This window comes from Bufo bufo, chromosome 2 (assembly GCF_905171765.1).
Source record: "Bufo bufo chromosome 2, aBufBuf1.1, whole genome shotgun sequence".
Classification (NCBI taxonomy): domain Eukaryota; kingdom Metazoa; phylum Chordata; class Amphibia; order Anura; family Bufonidae; genus Bufo; species Bufo bufo.
Genome location: NC_053390.1, coordinates 768,578,852 through 768,600,652, shown reverse-complemented (window position 1 = coordinate 768,600,652; position 21,801 = coordinate 768,578,852). Strand labels below are relative to the sequence as shown.

Sequence of the window (21,801 nt, the reverse complement as noted above, 5' to 3'; positions counted from 1 at the left end):
TCCCGAGACACTAGAAAAGACCTCTAGTCAGGCGTCTATCACGAGTTCTTCTATCTAGGTAGTCGCTGAGCAAGTGGTTGCTACAACATGGATTTAACCTGACCATAACCTAACCTCACCACTTCACTCAGTGGGCAGCTTTGTGGTATTTTTTCACTCTGTGCTTTAAGTTTCTGTATACAGTGGGTAATAGTTAGCTATTTATCCAGGGCAGGTGTCTAGTGCAAGTGCTTTGATATCAACCCTCCTTACTTTAATTTTGGTTTAGGAATTTAAATTTTTTCTGAAATTAAACCTTTTGGATGTCATTTACAAATATTCAATGACTAATATTTTTTTTCCCCAACAATAAAAAAGCTTAAAATAATAATATAAGCTTGGCTTGAGACTTGATCCCCAGTTTCATGAAATTTTGCCTTTTGATTTGCATTTCTATACTCTGAAAACCCATGTTCCTATTTCATTTTTAAGATTACATGTAAATTGTAAAGCATGTATAAATTATGATATTACTTATATAATCTTCATTTTTTTAATTTACTACTAGGGAAATTTAAAACCACATTTCCCTACAACACATAAACCATTAAGACATTAGATTTCACACACCATGTAAGCAGCATTTAATATGCAGCATAAAACATTAAAAACAATAAACCGCTTACACATAACGCCAAAAACAGACAACTTGGCTGATTTTACCAGAGCAAAAAGACAAATATCCATACATAAAATCAGTAAAATGTGTAATTTTGGTAAAAATACCTAAAAGATTACATTTATCCAGAGCACACAAGAGTACATCAGAATCTTAAAAGAACATAATTATTCTCAACACTCAATTCTTTGATGGACAATGTGTGACTCGAACATAAAAATCATGTCCCTTCAGGGCTCATCCCCATTTTGGGTAATTTATCTTTAGAGATTAATCCTACAAACCGACTTACTTTAAATCAAAATCTGTTATATTACTTTTTATTAAAAAAAACACTTAAAACTGATTGTTTGATTATCAAACCTGAAAACAAATACTTTACCATTCTATAGACCTCTGCAACACTTGGGGGTTATTTGTGCCGCAATCTGCATCTTTTCCCTGCTCACACCAGGTCTAATAAGGTGGGCTTGGTGTGGCGTCATTCATCATTTTCTACGCCCGTTTTAGACGTAGAAAAAGGTCTAAATTTAAGTCAACAAGGGAGCTATGTAGGGGTCAGCGTCTCTACATAACTTCAGCAGATCCACTGCCAGCGCAGGGGCTTAATAAATGACCTTTTAATGCCTAAACTGTGTGCTCAGTAATCAAGTCACTGGCTTGATAAAACACTTTTAGTTCTTTAGCTCCCCAAAATCCAGATACTAAACATTATTGAACCCAAGATTGTTTAAAATATTTTTAACTGTTTTTTTTTATTTCACAGATGGTAAATTATGAAATTTTCTTATTTTTCTCTACTAATAATGTTAACAAAATCACCCCAGACCTCATTAGAGGTAATTTCTATATCTGCATGAAATCTGTCTCAGATACTAAGGCATTCTTGACCACTGTGATTAGGGTGCTTGTTTCTAGTGCTCGGGAGGGTCACAGTGGTGGGACCCCCAACAATCAGGCATTTATCACCAATACTGTAGATAGATGATGTGTTGTTTGTGGTAAAAACACTTTAAGATTATTGAGAATGATAAGCATTTCCCTAAGGACCCAATGGTACTCTTACTTAATATAGTTCCTGAGAATGTTTGAGATCCTGGCGCCAGGCTGCTCCTTCATATTATAACTGCTGCTAAATGTTTAATTGCTCTTTACAGGAGTCATCCAGGCCCACCACCAAGATCTGATCTGTCTGCCGGAATACTAGACCTACGATCCCTCGAACACTTTGTGGTCCTCCTCCATGACACCACCACTAAGTTCTTGAAAGTTTAGTCAGCGTGGGACTGAACTGTATACTTCTATAGGTGTTGAGAGAATTTCCTTGTATCTTTTTATCCTAGCTCTAGTTTGAGGTTGACCTTTGTTCATTTGTCCTGGACTAATATGTCTACTTTTTATTTTTTGTACTACAAAAAAGCAAAACATTTATAAAAACTAAGCTGGAAAAAAAGATTGTTGAGAATAATTATGTGGATTGTTGCAGAAGCGCCAGTGTTAGAAACTTGTGAAGAAACCACTCATTATGAATTTAGAGAACTTAGAAACAGTAAAGGATAGAGGCAAAAGCTGGAGCCATGGTGAACAAGAGTCAAGCTACAGAGAACAGATATGATACCTCCACAATCTCAAACAACTGGATAGGTCTCATCAATCATCTTGACGTGGTGGGGCAGAAGCGCGAGGGAATCTACTCACAGTATCAAATGAAGACAAGCTATTCAAGTTGGAAATTCAAGGAACGTAGTATGAAAAAACAGATGTCACTAGGTGTCAGCCAGCATTTATTTTCAGGAAAATTCAATATTATTTTAAACTATAAAATTGAAACCATGCAATTGTACATATTACACAAAAGCTGGCACGGCAAGACTCTTGGCAAAGCATAAAGACAATATAGAGGTAGCCAAGGCACACGTTGAAGGGGTTGTCTGGTTTAGAAAACCCATTTTTGAGTAACTTATTTGGATATTCTGAGTAAATAGATACTTCATTAAGATACTTTATCTATTAAGCACAGCAGAGAGTGACTACAAAGAGCACATCCATCTATCCAATGTACCAGTACATCAGATCGAACATTAAATTCAATGGGTAAAGGACTATTCCCACACCTAATTCTAGAACAGGTCCGCTCGACTCTGTTGTGCCTGGATGCGGCAGGTCAGAGGTGGTTGACACTACAGAAACAGCCAACCGGGCTGTGCTACGATGTTTCTGTAACTTGCATACAAGTGAATGGGAGCTATGGAAACATCCCTACCATAGCCTGGATGACTGTTTCCATAGTCCTGACCACCTCTAGGTGTCATATCCAGGAGTTGGTGGAGAAGCTGTTCTTGAGATGGGAATACCCCTGTGGTAGCACTGCAGAAGAATTGAACAGCTGTTTACAGCTTATTGTTGGGGGATCCTTTAAGCAAAAAGGAATTGACCAAAGCGGAAAACCCCTTTAACAAACACATAAATATGACTTACAAAACATACCTTAAGCTTAACCCTTTAATTGATAAATAGGGGTTGTATCCCATTTACAGTACACAGTTTTGAGTTTATTCTCATAAAGATCCATTATTATGGATACAGAGGAGCTGGATATGTAATTTACCTACTTCTTTTCTGCACTAGGACTATTTGAGTTAACATAATGCAGTCAATATACAGTATCTGCTGTTCAAGAATTCATAAACTCAATCCTGCTACATCTGTAGGTGAGAGCTATTGTGTTTTACCAGACAAATTGTACCAATACATCACCTGTGCGCCAGAGTGAGATGCACCTAATTTATTAAAGTGTAACCGTCATGTTTTTATTCAAAAAAACTATTTTAGCACATGTTGCTGCTGGTGCAGCATTATGCATAAAGCAATCTTTAGTTTCTTCACATACCACTGTTTTCCTTGAGTTTTTCCCTTAGTTACGGCTGTTTGAATATTTACAATATCACTTCTCAAGATGGCTCCTCTGCCAGTTCTCTGAGGCCAAAACTGCTTTCCCTGACTTCCCATACACACTTGCTGTAGCCAGCAGCTTCCTGCTAGCCAATCAGATTGGATTTCTGAGAGACACGCCTCCTCACTCTGGAGCCTAATGCAGTCAGATAATTCTATCTTGTGTTTATACTAAAGAGAAGACAGACAAGTCATAGTCACGGTCTTTTAAGGGACCAGTGGAAAGGGACAGGGGACATTAATAAAAGCTGTTATTATAAAAGGTAATACAGATCTTTTGACAATCATTGACAGACTAACTCAGGTATACATGCCTAGCTCTAATAAAATAGAAAAAATAATAATAATAATATATATATATATATATATATATAATAATATATATATATATATATATATATATATATAATAATATATATATATATATATATATATATATATATATATATAATATAACAGTTACAATTTAAGAGGCAGATACCTCTTAATAAAATAGTTGCATCTCTGGGTCTCTGTGCACCAGAAACTGAAATCTACCCCATCTAGGGGCTGGCGTAGAGTTGAAATATAACTTATGCCATTTTCTGGTGTAAGCTATAGTAAATCCGGCGGACTGAAAAAGGCCCCCCCTCTGTCACTTTGCTACTTTTTAATGCCACAAAAGTGGTGTTAACATTTTACTGCATCTCAATGTTTCAGATCTTTAATACCGTATTATCTCAAATTTTTCAGTCAATGAGCAGTTAATTTACGTATATTGTGCAATCTTCTATCTCTATTAATTGAGTCAAGCAAACACAGAAGCAAATTAACAAGCAGAAGTTATTTCGATGCTCATGCTTCATTGGTTTATCACCAAAATCAGCCATGCACAAAATCATCAGACCTCCTTAAAAAACCCAAACAGGATATCAATTCAGCTCACCCCACTCTTCCATAATGACTGCACCACCACCATTTAAAACATGCTGAAAACATTAGGGCTCTGTTCACATCACATTTTATTTTCATGTTTGGAGCATAGGATGGGAAAATCTCTCAAGGTATTTGCTAATCATAAGGCATCAATTTATGCCATAAAGTCACATATGTTGCCTGTAGACCACTATTGTAAAGTACGCAGTATACTTTTTTTGGCAGTGACTACCTGCATTGTGAACCGTTTTCCTATGCAACAAAAAATAAAAGGTGTATGGCAGGAAAGTGCAATGTTTTCTGGTTCAAGGGCTACATTTTCTGACTGAAATGGTTCCAAGGGTTGCAATAAAACTGAAAGGAAACATATGCCATCAATGTCTGATAAGCAGTGATGGCCAGTTCGCCGTGTTCGCCCCCGCAAACACATGCGAGCTTCCATCTTAACTCACAAGTCCGGCGATGCACAGGTAAGCCCTTACCTGTGCCTGTGCGCGAGCTGGTCTGAAATCAAATGCGGTCTCCGGGAACAGGCAGTTCTGAGAACAGCCTGATGAAGGCCCCCGGTGGCTATTCTCTGAACTGCCTGCTCCCGGAGACCGCATTTGATTTCAGAACGGCTCGCGCACAGGCACAGGTAAGGACTTACCTGTGCATCGCCGGACTTGTGAATTAAGATAGCAGCTTGCATGTGTTCACGGGCGAACACGGCGAACTGGCCATCACTGCTGATAAGTTCCGATTCCACTTCCAGTACTATTGGGAAAATGAGGGTCTCCTTCTCCTCCGTTTACACCCCAGAAAGGAAAAGACCATGCATGAGTGTGGCTGTCTCCATAGTATAATGAAAGTGTAATAAAGATAGCCATACATGACCACCGCTCTACCTTATCTACTCATTTAGGTGGGTGCCACACAGTAGTTAAGACACCCCCATTCTGCCGATATATGGGGACTCTAAAAATAGCCACACAGTACACCATTATTATTTACCTGGCCTGCTCCCATGCTATGCAGTCACCAGCATAGGCTTCGCTACAGGGGGCCAAGGGGGGTTATTCCTTGCCCCCCCCCCCCGCGTGCCCCCCCGCTGATTCCCCTTTAAAACGCTGACTGCCGCTAGTACAGCGGTGATCTGTCCAGGGCCGTCTTTCACGCGGGGAAAAAGGGGCAGCTGCCCCGGGCCCAGTTGCTCCTGGTGGGCCCAAGGAAGCTGCCTATTGAGCCCCGCTAGCCACTGGTGACGTGGTGGGCAGCGGCAGGGCACAAGGAGATGAGCACTTCCATTGTGGAAGCGCTCATCTCCATAGTCATCTGTATCGCCGTCCTCAGGACAGCGATACAGATGGAAGTGCTGCGGCGAGGCAGGGGAGGGAGAGGAGTCTCTCTTCCCCTTTCTGCTGATATGCTGCAGGCACTAGGCCTGCAGCCTATCAGAGGCCGGTGCAGGCGGCGCGATGACGTCATCACTCCGCCTGAGCCATACAGCATGGGACACAGGCCGGAAGAGGCCTGCATCGCTGCCAGCCTGATGGAGGTAAGTATAAGTGTTTATTTTTTTAGATGGTACTACTACTGGCACATGATTGGGGGGCAACTAAGGGGCCACCTGTTACTGGCACATTATTGGGGGCATCTATGGGGGCACTTGTTACTGGCACATTATTGGGGGGCATCTATGGGGGCAATTGTTACTGGCACATGATTGGGGGCATCTATGGGGGCACTTGTTACTGGCACATGATTGGGGGGCATCCACTTGTTACTGGTGGTCTGGTCTGAAGGTCTGAAAGGAGAAGATGAGGTGGGGGGAACATCTACATCAAGGAGACGTCACTGGATGTAAGAGGTATGGGGCACTGTATTACCCTGTATGTAGGGGTGGATGGAGGGGTTAGAAGTACAGTACTATCTGCACATTGTAAAAAAAATAAAGAGTAATGTGCAAAATACTATATATTTGTGTCAGAAGTTGTGCTTTTTTAAAATTTTTAGAATAATGATACAACCAATTTATTTGATACTTTTGTGCTGATTCTTTTTCCCCCCTCTATATTAAGGGACACTATAGTCACCAGAACCACAACGTATAGTTCTGGTGTCTATATCATGTCTCGGCAAGCTTTTCAATGTAAACGCTGCCTTTTCAGAAAAAAAGGCAGTATTTACATTACTGCCAAGGAACACCTCTACTGGCCACTCATCATTATTAAAGTTTACTACTCTACAAGGTGTGTGGATTTTTTTTTGTGTGTGTATGTGTTGTGGTGGAGGGCGTGATTGCATGCTAGAGTGTGGGAAGGCAGGATCCAGGGGGCCCAAGTAAATTCTTGCCCAGGGTCCAATCAATATTAAAGACGGCCCTGGATCTGTCAGTTTTGCCAAACTGAAAGTACTGCCCATGCTGCCCACCCGCTTCACTACAGGCTCCTCGGCAGTCGGCAGCCAAGTGAATCTTCCCCCGCCCACCTCAGCTGCTATTGGCTGGGAGGGAGAGGGCAGCAGGAGCCAGGAGCAGTGTGTACATAATCTAAAGGGGAGTTTTCAGGAATCCAACAAATTTTTTAAGTAAGCTACAGTTGCAAGAAAAAGTATGTGAACCCTTTGGAATGATATGGATTTCTGCACAAATTGGTCATAAAATGTGATCTGATCTTAATCTAAGTCACAACAATAGACAATCACAGTCTGCTTAAACTAATAACACACAAAGAATTAAATGTTACCATGTTTTTATTGAACACACCATGTAAACATTCACAGTGCAGGTGGAAAAAGTATGTGAACCCTTGGATTTAATAACTGGTTGAACCTCCTTTGGCAGCAATAACTTCAAGCAAACGTTTCCTGTAGTTGCAGATCAGACGTGCACAACGGTCAGGAGTAATTCTTGACCATTCCTCTTTACAGAACTGTTTCAGTTCAGCAATATTCTTGGGATGTCTGGTATGAATCGCTTTCTTGAGGTCATGCCACAGCATCTCAATCGGGTTGAGGTCAGGACTCTGACTGGGCCACTCCAGAAGGCGTATTTTCTTCTGTTTAAGCCATTCTGTTGTTGATTTACTTGTATGTTTTGGGTCGTTGTCCTGTTGCAACACCCATCTTCTGTTGAGCTTCAGCTGGTGGACAGATGGCCTTAAGTTCTCCTGCAAAATGTCTTGATAAACTTGGGAATTCATTTTTCCTTCGATGATAGCAATCCGTCCAGGCCCTGACGCACCAAAGCAGCCCCAAACCATGATGCCCCCACCACCATACTTCACAGTTGGGATGAGGTTTTGATGTTGGTGTGCTTTGCCTCTTTTTCTCCACACAGTGTTGTGTGTTTCTTCCAAACAACTCAACTTTGGTTTTATCTGTCCACAGAATATTTTGCCAGTACTGCTGTGGAACATCCAGGTGTTCTTTTTTTTTTTTTTTCAAGAAAATTTTTTATTTTCAAAAGTAAGGACATATACAAAGTACAATTCAGAAGCATTGCATATTTGTTACAAAATATTTTCAGAAAACAGACATTTATGTCTATGTATACAGTAGAGACTCCAAACAAGTTGTCCTTCACTTCAATTATTTTCCTAACCTTTCAAAATAACCCCCCCCTCCCCCACTCTGAGAAAACTCAATTGCCCTCCCCCCCCCTACCCCTATTCGAAACTAACTATCCTCCTGCCAAAACAATCGCCATACCTTTCGTCAGACATGGTTTAAAACAATGATATCATCATATTAGTAACAATGTGGGTATTTGTAGGAAACCTGTTATTGTGCCAATCGGCCTAGCGACCCTTTCAACTGCTCCTCCAGATACCATTTTGTCAAAGTGAAGGGTCTCATGATGTGTTCAATATCTGAGTCAGAGAAGAACTGTGTCAGAAAGCCTCTCCACCTCTTTAGAAATTTGCCTCCCTTTCCTTCCTTATGTTTCATAACATCCCCTCGCTCCAGATTCAGTAGTTCTCTAAGGCATGTTAATATGTCATCCCTTGAGGGGACCAAAGGATCCAGGTGTTCTTGTGCAAACTGTAAACGTGCAGCAATGTTGTTTTTTTGGACAGCAGTGGCTTCCTCTGTGGTATCCTCCCATGAAATCCATTCTTGTTTAGTGTTTTACATATCGTAGATTCGCTAACAGGGATGTTAGCATATGCCAGAGACTTTTGTAAGTCTTTAGCTGAAACTCTAGGATTATTCTTCACCTCATTGAGCAGTCTGTGCTGTGCTCTTGCAGTCATCTTTACAGGACGGCCACTCCTAGGGAGAGTAGCAGCAGTGCTGAACTTTCTCCATTTATAGACAATTTATTTTACCGTGGACTGATGAACAGCAAGGCTTTTGGAGATAGTTTTATAACCCTTTCCAGCTTTATGTAAGTCAACAATTCTTAATCGTAGGTCTTCTGAAAGCTCTTTTGTGCGAGGCATCATTCACATCAGGCAATGCTTCTTGTGAAAAGCAAACCCAGAACTGGTGTGTGTTTTTTATAGGGCAGGGCAGCTTTAACCAACACCTCCAATCTCATCTCATTGATTGGACACCAGTTGGCTGACACCTCACTCCAATTAGCTCTTGGAGATGTCATTAGTCTATGGGTTCAAATAATTTTTCCACCTGCACTGTTAATGTTTACATGGTGTGTTCAATAAAAACATGGTAACATTTAATTCTTTGTGTGTTATTCGTTTAAGCAGACTGTGATTGTCTATTGTTGTGACTTAGATGAAGATCAGATCACATTTTATGACCAATTTGTGCAGAAATCCATATCATTCCAAAGGGTTCACATACTTTTTCTTGCAACTGTATATGTGTTCAAATAATAATAATTAAAAAAAAATAACACCACAAAAATTTTTCAAAATGTACTCAATGTTTAAATTCACTGCTAATGGTTTCCCTGCCCCTTCAATTTATTTTTACATTTTGGCAAGGAGGACATGTCACCCCAACATAGGAATGTGTCAGCCAATTACTGGCTTTGGCACCATGGCATCTAGTTATGGACTGTCATCCCATTGGTTACCTTTGAGCGCAGACTTTTTTTTTTTTTACCAATCTACAGCTTATTGAATTTTTTTTTAGAAACCACAAAAAAAATCATTTAATGAGATTCAAGCAACTAAACCAACTGTATCTATTAGCACATGATATGGGAGAATAGGTTACGATATGTCCATGCAACCTGCCCTCGTAACAAGGACAGTGAAATGTCATGCACAAAAAAAGTAAAAAAATACCATGCATAAAATGAATAATAAAAACAGAGAAGCATGCTCTTAAAAATGTTTTACCTGGTCATTATAGGATTGCGTATACCATACAAATACTCATTATGATAACCATTATTACCATTTTCCATACTGTAATAAAACAATTGTGTGAAAAAATAAATTGATGTGAAATGTAAAAAGCAGGAAAAAGTGATAAATAATGGGGAAAATACAACATAAATGTGACGTGATATTTGATCTAGGTGATACTATGTGACAGTAACAGGATAATTAAGAGCACCATGCAATAAAAATCCAAAATTGTATTAAAATGGATAGTTAATATTACCATAATCTTACATCGTGCATACTGAATAATTGGAAATTAGTGATCCTGGTATAAAATACATAGATAAGCACAGACTGACACATTAAAAAGGTATCACAAAATACAAGATAGCCCCTCTGTAAAGATTATACAAAAAAAAAACAACCCACAAAAATAGCGTAAAAAGCTTACTTTTTCATGGGGACAGTTTCAACACTACAAGATATAAAAAGAGGGAAAATTACTTTAAAATGGCAATAAATACAAAAAAATACTGTAGGATTGTGATCTAGTGGGTCAGGCTTAGAGTCAGTCCTGATTTTTTACATTTGGTTACTAGTCTAAGTGCTGGAAGCATCTTTGGAACAATGTAGTGTATTTCTGCACACCAGTATATGGGTTGCTTGCATCGGTGAATGCAAAACACAGGAGGAAAAATGGACAACGCAGAGCGGTAAAGGTTCTCAGAAGGTGAATTAGAGCGGAATAAATAGGCATGATTGGAGGTCCAATGGTAAAAACAGTTATCATAAAGTGAAATGCCAAGTCCCTGAAACAGAAGTACTGTAGGTAAGAGAAGAAAAGCTAGTTAGGACAGACACATCCAGCCACATTGAGATAGTACAAAGCAAATGTCTTTTGGTTATATTGGTCATGTAGTGAAGTCATAATGCAGAAACCATAAAGCCAAGTAAATTCAAAAATATCCCGACTTTGACAATGCTCTAGATTGCCTATATTATTTTTTGATGGTGCTTACAACTCTAGCCGCTTAAATCTGAGACCACTGAGGTATCTGAAGTCAAACACATCAGTGATAAATTAATAAATCAGGAGTATCCCATTGTGTGTTCTGGAACTGGAACGCCAAGGATTGTGAACTAAGATACCTAAGGCCCCTTTCACACGGGGGCGGGAATTCCGCGCGGGTGCAATGTGTGAGGTGAACGCATTGCACCCGCACTGAATCTGGACCCATTCACTTCAATGGGGCTGTGTACATGAGCGGTGATTTTCACGCATCACTTGTGCGTTGCGTGAAAATCGCAGCAAGCTCTAGATTGTGCTTTTTTTAACGCAACGCAGGCCCCATAGAAGTGAATGGGGCTGTGTGAAAATCACAAGCATCCGCAAGCAAGTGTGGATGCGGTGCGATTTTCTCGCATGGTTGCTAAGAGACTATCGGGATAGGGACCCGATCTTTGTTATTTTCCATTATAACATGATTATAAGGGAAAATAAATAGCATTCTTAATACAGAATGCTTAGTAAAATGTCCATTGAGGGGTTAAAAATAATAAACAAATTTAACTCACCATCGTGATGGACCATGTGATGAGCGCAGTGACGTCATCAAAGGTCCTTTAGCCAGGTCCTGAAGAAAGTAGAAAGAAGAGGAGATCCGCTACGCGACCAAGTGGATGGGGTGAGTTAAATTAGTTTATTATTTTTAACCCCTCAATGGACATTTTACTTAGCATTCTGTATTAAGAATACTATTATTTTCCCTTATAACCATGTTATAAGGGAAAATAATAAAATCTACAGAACACCTAATCCAAACCTGAACTTCTGTGAAGAAGTTCGGGTTCGGGTCTGGGTACCAAACATGCTGATTTTTTCACGCGCTTGCAAAATGCATTAAACTGCTTTGCACTCGCGCGGAAAAATCACGCATTTTCCCGCAACGCACCCGCATCTTGTCCGGCCCTCACATGCGACGCCCGTGTGAAAGAGGCCTAAGGCTACAGTCACGGTGAGATCAGTTATTGCTTAAAAGACTATGATGGACGAACTGATGCATTTACCACATCAACTATACAATATACGGCGCTGTGCTTGCCGAGCTGTGAGAAGGCCACGACTCTCATAGAAGAGCCAATGCCTTCTCAAACAGCTGATTGGCAGGGGTCTTGGGTGTCGGATCCCCACCGATCAGATACTGATGACCTATCCAGTGAATAACTCATCAGCTAAAAAGTGTCGGGAAAAAAACCCTTTTAAAGGGTTGTCCAGAAGGGCGAAATTTTCTAGAAAATGCAAACACCCATGAGTCATATTCCAATTTAAACTCCAAGTAGAAAAATTCCTTCTGCCATACTGTAGCAGTCAGAGAAAGCTAGACTGCTAATAATGCCTATGAATATTTATTGTATGAGTGCCACTATTGCTGATGCTGTCTACATTAGGAAGACAAGTGCTATAGAGTCTCCTGCAGATTTTACTCAGGCTTTGCCTGAATAGAAGTCATACCCAAATATAAATGTCTTACCCAAAGTATATGACCAAATCATGTATAAGAAGTCCAAGCTTATCCAAGTCCGCTCTTGCTTCCACTAACCCAAAGCCAATTATACAACTTTGTCACCTAGCCAACCCACACCATGCAAATTGGTGTGATCACACCAAATATCGGAAACACTCAATACTGCCCTAAAAATTGTCCTCATAACCACAAAGTAAGACCTCCCAGTCCATTTGTATCATCTTCAAAGAAAAAAGAAAGAAATTGATGTCAAGTAATTCTGCCTATAAGGAAAAGAAAATCATTGACATAACCCCTAAACTTTGGGTTTAGCTGGTACCTTCTCAGAACTTTAACGGTTTGTCATTATAATTTAAAGTGCTTGTCTAGAAACAGTGCCACGTCTGTCCATGTGTTGTGTATGGTATTGCAGGTCAGCTCCATTGAAGAAACAGTGCTCAGCTGCAATAACACACATAACCTGTGGGCTGGTGGGGCACTATTTTTGGAAGAAGCAGCCACCTCAGGAAATAGCCTCAATGAACTCTACGCTACTGTAATTGGAGAAAAACCTTGACTACCACCAAAGGCACCAATGGTGTTTGGGCACTTTACCTAGCTCCCTTCCCTGGGAATCTAGGTTACAAAAAGAGTAGAACCTTATATACTTCATCATACGGTCACCTCTATGTAAAAAATAAAAATCCAGATCCCAAGCCCACATCGAATATCCAAAAAGATCAGAATAGCAAGAGAACCTCTAAATGCACAAGGAATTCTTCTTTATTTGTCCAGGGTTGGTTTCCCTAAAATCTACTTATTTCCTGTTAAATGAATGTCTAAATAAATTAATATCTAAAGTAGTAATATCCGCACAGAAATCTATACTTACTCATCATAAACGTCTTCTGTCTCCATCCTGCGATAGAACTTTGCTAACTTGACAGCAAAAATAATAGCCGGGATTAAAAATACTGTAGCGCCTCCCAAACCAAACCAGAAGGCATTCTAAAAAACAAAAACAAAAAAGAGAAAATAACTTTTATAACATAAAAATCACATATTGCTAGGTTTAAAGGAACTTTCTAGGCATGAGGTATACACCGTGTGACACCTAGTGCTGGGCCTGAGGGGGCGGAGCATGACTCCAAAGACAGATCCCCTGAGGCCCTGCACAATGTATCTGTCTTCCCTGCAATGTTCCTGTAAGTTTTTTTCTTCATTATTTTAGATGAACGCAGTATAATGCATCCCTCATTAGCAGAAAACGCACTGGCAGGTTAAGGTCATGCAGTGTGAGTGGAGGGAGTGAAAAAAGTTGCAGGTGGTCTAAGCTCCCTGATGGGTGGGAAACGGGGATAAATTGCACAATGACTGCGTAGGGTTCTAACTCCTGTACAATAGAAATTCGGGTGAGGGATCGTAGCATGCACCCAGTTCCACAGTAAATGTAAAACAACTCAAGTTTTCTATTAACATTTCTCTAATGCATTATGAGAAATAGGAGGTTCCTTACCACTGAATCTATTATATAGCTGCATAAAAACACGTCTACTGCAGTGTCTACAACATTTGCAACGGGCTTACACCCTGCAACATCCAGGGCCATCTGAAAAGATAAGATCAGATAGATGAGGACAGCTAGTCACAATTCTTACAGTAACAAAGTGCTAACAGTGTGCCAGGAGCATCCTTCACTTGTAAACCTTCATACTGACTGTTTCCGATTTCCATATAGAACTACTGCAGAAGTGGTAGCTGCAAATACAGTGAAGGAGTTTAAGCATGCATGGGATAGGCATAAGGCCATCCTTCATGTAAGATAGGGCCAGGGGCTATCCATAGTATTCAGTATATTGGGCAGACTAGATGGGCCAAATGGTTCTTATCTGCCGACACATTCTATGTTTCTATGTTTCTATGCATACTGCAAACATTAGACAAATGAATGGGCTTGTTCTTATTTTCCCAAGGTACAGACGTGTAAGAGTAGAACATAAAAAATTATTTAATGACTTTGTACTTTTAGTTCTATATGTATATACGTATATATATATTTGTGTGATTTTTATTTATTTATTTTGGCTTATTTTTAAGATGGGATATCCTATAATTCACTCCATTTTATTATTAAAGCCTCAATCACACGTCAGTGCTTTGGTCAATGATTTCCATCAGTGATTGTGAGCCAAAACCAGGATTGGAGCCTCCACAGGGATAAGGTATAAGGGAAGGATCTGCACCTCTTCTGTGTTTAGAGCCACTCCTGGTTTTGGCTCACAATCACTGATGGAAATCACTGACCGAACACTGACTGTGTGAATAAAGAATAAAGCAGACCTGGCTAGTTCAGCATTGCATTCATGAGGAGAGGGCAGCTTTTGCCTTTCCATGACTTCCTCGGATTTTGTATCATTTAGCACAGAGACATTAGACCGGTACCGTAATAATATGGAGCTGGCATTTTGGATAGCGGTGAGATAAGTATGTACATAACACAGTGCTGTACTGTGAGGACCTTATAACTTACTGTACATTCATACAATAGGTTTCCGTTCCCCGAGGAGTAACCAGATTTCCATCCCCTGGATGTACGGTATTTCCACATTAGGTTCAGGATTCATTGTGTGCCCCCCTGTATCTACAGGCAACATCTTTTCTACATTTACTCTTAACTTTACATTTTCATTCATCAGAGAAACCATTTAATGGGGTTTTCCGGGCTTAGCTTATAGAAATCACTGCAGAAATTAAAGGTTCTGTAACTTTAACATATTTTATGTTTTAATTTCTCTTCTTTAGGATGTCTGTTTGCTGTCAGTGAATGAAGAGGCAGTAATGCTGCACATAGCTAGTTCTGCTGTGAGCGGAGATGTGGATATAACTGTAATTAGTGTGGACAGCAACAGCTGCGCAAATCTAGTTAGTGGTTTGCTACAATGTATCAGTAGTGATAAGCGGCATAGGCAATATTCGAATATTCGCGCTCAACACTATGTATCAGTCGGGAGTCCTGTCTATTCAGCTCACAAAGCATTGCCTGGACTGGAAACAATTGTATCAAATTCTAAACTGATTACCAATTTACTACCTCTGAATCCAAAGGAGTGCTTTCATTCACTGACAGCAAACACATATGTTGATATTGAGGAAAATTGAAACACCGAGGGGCAAATTCACTAAGATTGGCGTTCCATACACCAGTCTTATTGAAAAGCCAGTCTGAGCAAGATGCATCAGATTTATTAAGAGGCACAGGTAGGTATGCCAGATGGGAGGTGAACATGTTACTGACAGGGAGTAATTACATACTGTAAGTATATCAGGACTACTTACTGACTGTTTCACCCAATGAATATACTGAACGAAGTAGCCGATGATTGTATTCATGAACTTTTTAGATTCCTGAAACAAAACATAAAATGAATAAAATTAGAGATCTGTTGATTTTCCTGTTTTGTGCCTCCCGGCCAGGGCCGGCCTTTGGGGTGTGCGGGCTGTGCGGCCGCACAGGGCGCCATAGTAACAGGGGCGCTGGGCGGCCGACAGCTCGCAATGTAATCTGCGGCAGGCGAGGCTGCACTTGTGTTCTCCCTCGGGGCGCCCCCTCCATCTCCCTCTCCCCTGTCTGACCTGCCTGCTGCCCCCGCTGCCAATAAGAAGAGAGACAGGAGGAGGAGGAGGAGGGGCTGTGGCCACTGCGCCACCAATGAAAAAAACTGACCTGAAATACAAATACAGGAGGCGGGTGCTGGAATCAAATAGCCGGCACCCGACCTCTGTGACAGGGAGCTGCGATCAGCGGCAGTTGAGTTAACCCTTCAGGTGCGGTACCTGAGGGGTTAACTGCCGCTGATCGCAGCCCCCTGTCACAGAGGTCGGGTGCCGGCTATTTGATTCCAGCACCCGCCTCCTGTATTTGTATAAGAAACGGTGGCACAGTGCGGCCCCCCCCCCCCCCCAACACCCCTGTATAAGAAACGGGGGCACAGTGCGGCCCCCCCCCCCCCAACACCCCAGTATAAGAAACGGTGGCACAGTGCGGCCCCCCCCCCCCCAACACCCCAGTATAAGAAACGGTGGCACAGTGCGGCCCCCCCCCCCCCAACACCCCAGTATAAGAAACGGTGGCACAGTGCGGCCCCCCCCCCCCAACACCCCAGTATAAGAAACGGTGGCACAGTGCGGCCCCCCCCCCCCCAACACCCCAGTATAAGAAACGGTGGCACAGTGCGGCCCCCCCCCCCCCCCAACACCCCAGTATAAGAAACATTGGTGGCACAGTGGGAAGTGCCAGTGAGGGTTAAAAAATAATTAAAAAAAATTAACTCACCTCCTCCAGTTGATCGCATAGCTGCCGGTCTCCTGTTTTCTTCAGGACCTGTGGTGACGTCACTGAGCTCATCACATGACCCATTACCATGGTGATGGATCATGTGATGAGCACAGTGATGTCACCACAGGTCCTTTGACAGGTCATGAAGAAAGAACAGAAGACGATCAATTGGAGGAGGTGAGTTAATTATTTTTTAACCCTCATTGGCACTGCCCACTGCGCCACCAATGTTTATTATATTGAGGGGGGGCGCACTGCGCCACCAATGTTTATTATATTGGGGGGGGCGCACTGCACCACCAATGTTTATTATATTGAGGGGGGGCGCACTGCACCACCAATGTTTATTATATTGGGGGGGGCGCACTGCACCACCAATGTTTATTATATTGGGGGGGGGCGCACTGCGCCACCAATGTTTATTATATTGGGGGGGCGCACTGCACCACCAATGTTTATTATATTGGGGGGGGCGCACTGCGCCACCAATGTTTATTATATTGGGGGGGGCGCACTGCGCCACCAATGTTTATTATACTGGGGTGTTGGGGGGGCGCACTGCGCCACCAATGTTTATTATACTGGGGGGGCGCACTGCGCCACCAATGTTTATTATACTGGGGTGTTGGGGGGGGCGCACTGCGCCACCAATGTTTATTATATTGAGGGGGGGCGCACTGCGCCACCAATGTTTATTATATTGGGGGGGGCGCACTGCGCCACCAATGTTTATTATACTGGGGTGTTGGGGGGGGCGCACTGCGCCACCAATGTTTATTATATTGGGGGGGCGCACTGCGCCACCAATGTTTATTATATTGGGGGGGCGCACTGCGCATAACGATGGGTTAGGGAAATTTCACAGCAGAGTGCGCATGCGCTGGGAGCCTCGCCGGCGGTTAGGGTAGGGAAAAATTATGGGCCAGTGCACAGGTGCGGTGATCGGATGGATGTTCTCAGCTGGACACCGGCCGACACTGCGCATGCGCTGGGAGCCTCACCAGCGGTTAGGGTAGGGAAAAAGCACTGGCCCGTACGTAATTTTTCCCTTCCCTAACCGCTGGTGAGGCTCCTGGCGCATGCGCACTCTGCTGTGAAACTTCCCTAACCTGTCGTTGTGCGCCTGCGCGGCGCTGCACACCTCCTCACGTCATGTCCGGTGCGACTGGAAGTGACGAGGGTAGGGAAATCTCACGAAGTAGGGAAGTATAACATTACACCGGCCTTTGGGGTGTGTGGGCTGGTAACTACTTGGTTGGATAGTCAGCCAGCCTATGCCATGATGCCAGCAACAAGCAGTGTTTTTTGTTTTTTTTTGGGGGGGGGGGGGCCACAAGGTTAGCTCGCACAGGGCGCCTGAACACCTAAGGCCGGCCCTGCTCCCGGCATTACCCATCGTTAAAGGGGTTGGTCACTGTAAAAGAATCCAGGCAAGTTCATGCTGTGGCACAGAAATCTGACATGTTTGTCACAAGGCCTCTGACCGCCAGTCTTCTGGCTATGTAAACATCCCACCACCGCTGCCACTATGTCCACTGGACACAAAATGGCGGCAGCCACATGGTTAAAACATGTGACTGCTTTCCTAACAGTCCACAGACCCATCCTCCTCTGTGCAGAATCGGTCAGACTACTGCCCGGTCCCCGCTTGGAAAAGGATGTGGCCATAGACGGACAACAAAGAGCACATGACCGCTGCCATTTTTTGCGTCCTATGGACACGGCGGCGGGATGTTTTTACACAGCCAGAGGATGTGCAACTAGGAACCTTAGGAAAGCAGCTCAGATGAGCTGAAAAGTGAGTGTCTGATTACTGTGGCACAGCATGGACCTGCTTGCCGATTCAGTGGCCAACCCCTTTAACAATTAAAAGGAATCTATTACCAGGTTTAGGTCTACCTGAGGGCAGCATAAAGTGGTGATAGAGACCCTGATTCAAGCCGTGTATTACTCACCTTTTTTTTCTTGTCGTATATTTCATGCAATTTATCTGCTGCAGTGGGAGTCGAGCCTGGAGACCTCGTCTTCATGATCGGCGGGCTCCTCTGTCCTCCCACCACTGACAGACAGCTTTATCCCTGTACCATGCATAGGGAGAAAGCTGTCAATCAGCAATGGGAGGAGACTAGTGTTGAGCGAACTTGTGTTTTAAGTTCGGCGTCTAAAGTTCGGCTTCGGGTTATCGAAGAATCCCGATATGGATTCCGAATTCCGTTGTGGTCCGTGGTAGCGGAATCCATATCGGGATTCTTCGATAACCCGAATCCGAACTTTAGACCCCGAACTTAAAACACAAGTTCGCTCAACACTAGAGGAGACAGCTCATAAATACTGAGGACATACTAAAGTACTTTTTTTTATGATCTTCTGGTAGCAGACCACACTGCCTTACTTCTAACCCAGCTTTACCATCTAGCTCAGATGCTACAGAACGGTAATGTCCTACCTGCTTTATGATTGTGGAAGCATTGTTATTGATCAGTGCTTGAGCGGCGTCAATCGATGAAATCACGTCATGTACCTTTTCCTGGCATGAAACACAAGTATATGCTCAGACAGTAGTTTTTCTCCATTGGTTTACTTTACAGGTATTGCGGAGATATGCCTCATAGTGCACTATTTATATCATTTACTACCAGAGAGGTTCTCATAGTGCCATGTTAGAGCATATGAACATGATAGAGGGGCATGCCATGCTCGGGACCCCCTCTGAGAGCCAGAATGGAGAGTTGATCTAAATGAAACTCTTTGAAAGTGTTCATATCTATTAAAATCTAATAAAAGCTACTAGGGTTCATTTAGCATACCGGCGTCATTAATCCGTTCCCTTTGGTCCCTTAAATGCAAAGTGCTGCGTACAGGATAGGCCATAAATATCCGATTGGTGGGGGTCCGACTCCCAGCACCCCTCACCTGTTTGCGGTGAGAGCTGCGGCCTCCTCACAGCATACCAAACACAGCGCCGTATATTGTATAGTGGCTGTGCTTGGTATTGCAGCCCCAGCCCGCTCAACTGAATTGGACTGAGCTGCAAATAGACCATGTGACTGATGAAGGTGATGTCACTGGCCTAGAAGAGGGCACAGCACCCATCACAGCACCACAGAATGTCCAAACGCCTGATCAGCAGGGGTGCCCGGAGTCGGACCCCACTGATCTGATATAGATGACCTATCCTGGGGATAGGCAACAACTAAAGGGCGTGTTACTAGGCCGTACAAGAAACATTGCTAAAACAGTGCACCCTTCTCGGACATCACCTAGTGCTATGCAGCTATTAGTGGAAGCCTCTTACATGAAGAGACAAGGATTTGAGAAAGCCTACATCCACAGAAGATCTGTGTTAGTTCTCCAAGATGTTTGGAACAACCTCAACCCTATTGCCGAGTTCCTTCAAAACCTGTGTGCAAGTGGTCCTCGAAGAACTGATGCTGAAGGCACATGGTGGTCACACCAAATATCGATTGGATTAAGATTTCTCTTTTGTTCATTCACTTTGCATTTATTAGAGATCAGGGATCAGTAACCTCTGGCTCTCCAGCTGCTGTGAAACTACAACCCCCAGAATCTTCATTTAAACTCTGAGAGGTACAAAAACTCATGAGCAAGTGTGCATGCTGGGAGTTGTAGTTTCACAGCAGCTGGAGTCCCATAGGTTGTTGACCAGACATTTGGATTTGGGGTCTTAGAGATTTAAAACTTTGATGTTACTAGTTTCATATTAAAAGCAATCCCACATTTATCCATCCCTCTATGCCAGAAAATCTGCGCAAAAATGTGTGACTTTTTGGGAGTTTTGTACCCTGATCACCAGTTTTCTAATAAATGGGGAAGGGGTGCGTGGTGTGGGGCTAGTTCATACCTGAAATCTATATTTCTGGCATAGCTTTCAGTCCTGGCACATGAACAGCAGAGATGTGGCGTAAATATGAAGAGGTCTAGATCTCTTAATAACTGTGGCCCATGTCACACCAGCAGGGCAGAAATTAAGACAGGCATGCAAAATGCTGGGTCTTAATAAATGTCTTGCAATATGTGCGAATATTGACATATTACACTGCCGGACCAAAAAAAAAGTCGCCACCTGGATTTAACTAAGCAAATAGTTATGAGCCTCCTATTGGATAATTACTGCATGGGCGATTATCTTTCAGCTGGCAACAAGTTATTTAACCCCAACTGGTGCAATGAGTTGCCTCTCATTTCTTAAACAACCATGTCGAAAGACACATCTCATGGTCGTGGAAAAGATGTTAGTCTGTTTGAGAAGGGTCAAATCATTGGCATGCATCAAGCAGAGAAAACATCTAAGGAGATTGCAGAAACTACTAAAATTGGGTTAAGAACTGTCCAATGCATTATTAAAAACTTGAAGGATAGTGGGGACCCATCGTATTCGAGGAAGAAATGTAGCGGGAAAAAAATCCTGAATGATCGTGATCGGCGATCACTTAAACGTTTGGTGAAATCAAATCGAAGAAAAACAACAGTAGAACTCAGGGCTATGTTTAATGGTGAAAGTAAGAGCATTTCCACACGCATAATGTGAAGGGAACTCAAGGGTTTGGGACTGAACAGCTGTGTAGCCGTAAAAAAAAAACACTAATCAGTGAGGCAAACCAGAAAAAAAAAGGCTTCAATTTGCTAGGGAGCATAAAGATTGGACTCTGGAGCAATGGAAGAAGGTGATGTGGTCTGATGAGTCCAGATTTACCCTGTTCCAGAGTGATGGGCGCATCAGGGTAAGAAGAGAGGCAGATGAAGTGATGCACCCATCATGCCTAGTGCCTACTGTACAAGCCTGTGGGGGCAGTGCTAGGATCTGGGGTTGCTGCAGTTGGTCAGGTCTATGTGCTCCAAGAATGAGGTCAGCTGACACATGGATTGGCCACCACAGAGTCCAGACCTTAACCCCATTGAGAATCTTTGGGATGTGCTGGAGAAGGCTTTGCGCAGCAGTCAGACTCTACCATCATCAATGCAAGATCTTGGTGAAAAACTAATGCAACACTGGATGGAAATAAATCTTGTAACATTGCAGAAGCTTATCGAAACAATGTGCCGTAATCAAAGCTTTAGCCGGTACAACGAAATATTTTTGGTGGCGACTTTTTTTTTTGGACGGGCAGTGTATATTAACAGCTATGTACACCTTCA

At 42.7% G+C, this 21,801-nt stretch overlaps 1 protein-coding gene across 10 annotated transcripts in view; it reads right to left on the bottom strand.

Moving 5' to 3' along the window:
• Positions 1-21,801, bottom strand: part of PROM1 (prominin 1) — a 206,394-nt gene that overhangs the window by 11,482 nt on the left and 173,111 nt on the right. For 4 of the 10 annotated variants that reach the window (XM_040419069.1, XM_040419071.1, XM_040419068.1 and 1 more), the window contains 7 exons: positions 19,091-19,171; positions 15,645-15,713; positions 13,825-13,917; positions 13,201-13,316; positions 10,256-10,279; positions 9,817-9,885; positions 2,309-2,375 (listed from right to left, as the gene is read on the bottom strand). In XM_040419069.1, the coding sequence (XP_040275003.1) occupies positions 2,309-2,375; positions 9,817-9,885; positions 10,256-10,279; positions 13,201-13,316; positions 13,825-13,917; positions 15,645-15,713; positions 19,091-19,171 (519 nt within the window). Of the gene's footprint in view, positions 1-2,276; positions 2,376-9,816; positions 9,886-10,255; positions 10,280-13,196; positions 13,317-13,824; positions 13,918-15,644; positions 15,714-19,090; positions 19,172-21,801 lie in introns of those variants that run through there. The other 6 variants (XR_005776402.1, XR_005776403.1, XM_040419072.1 and 3 more) reach the window with 6 other exon arrangements.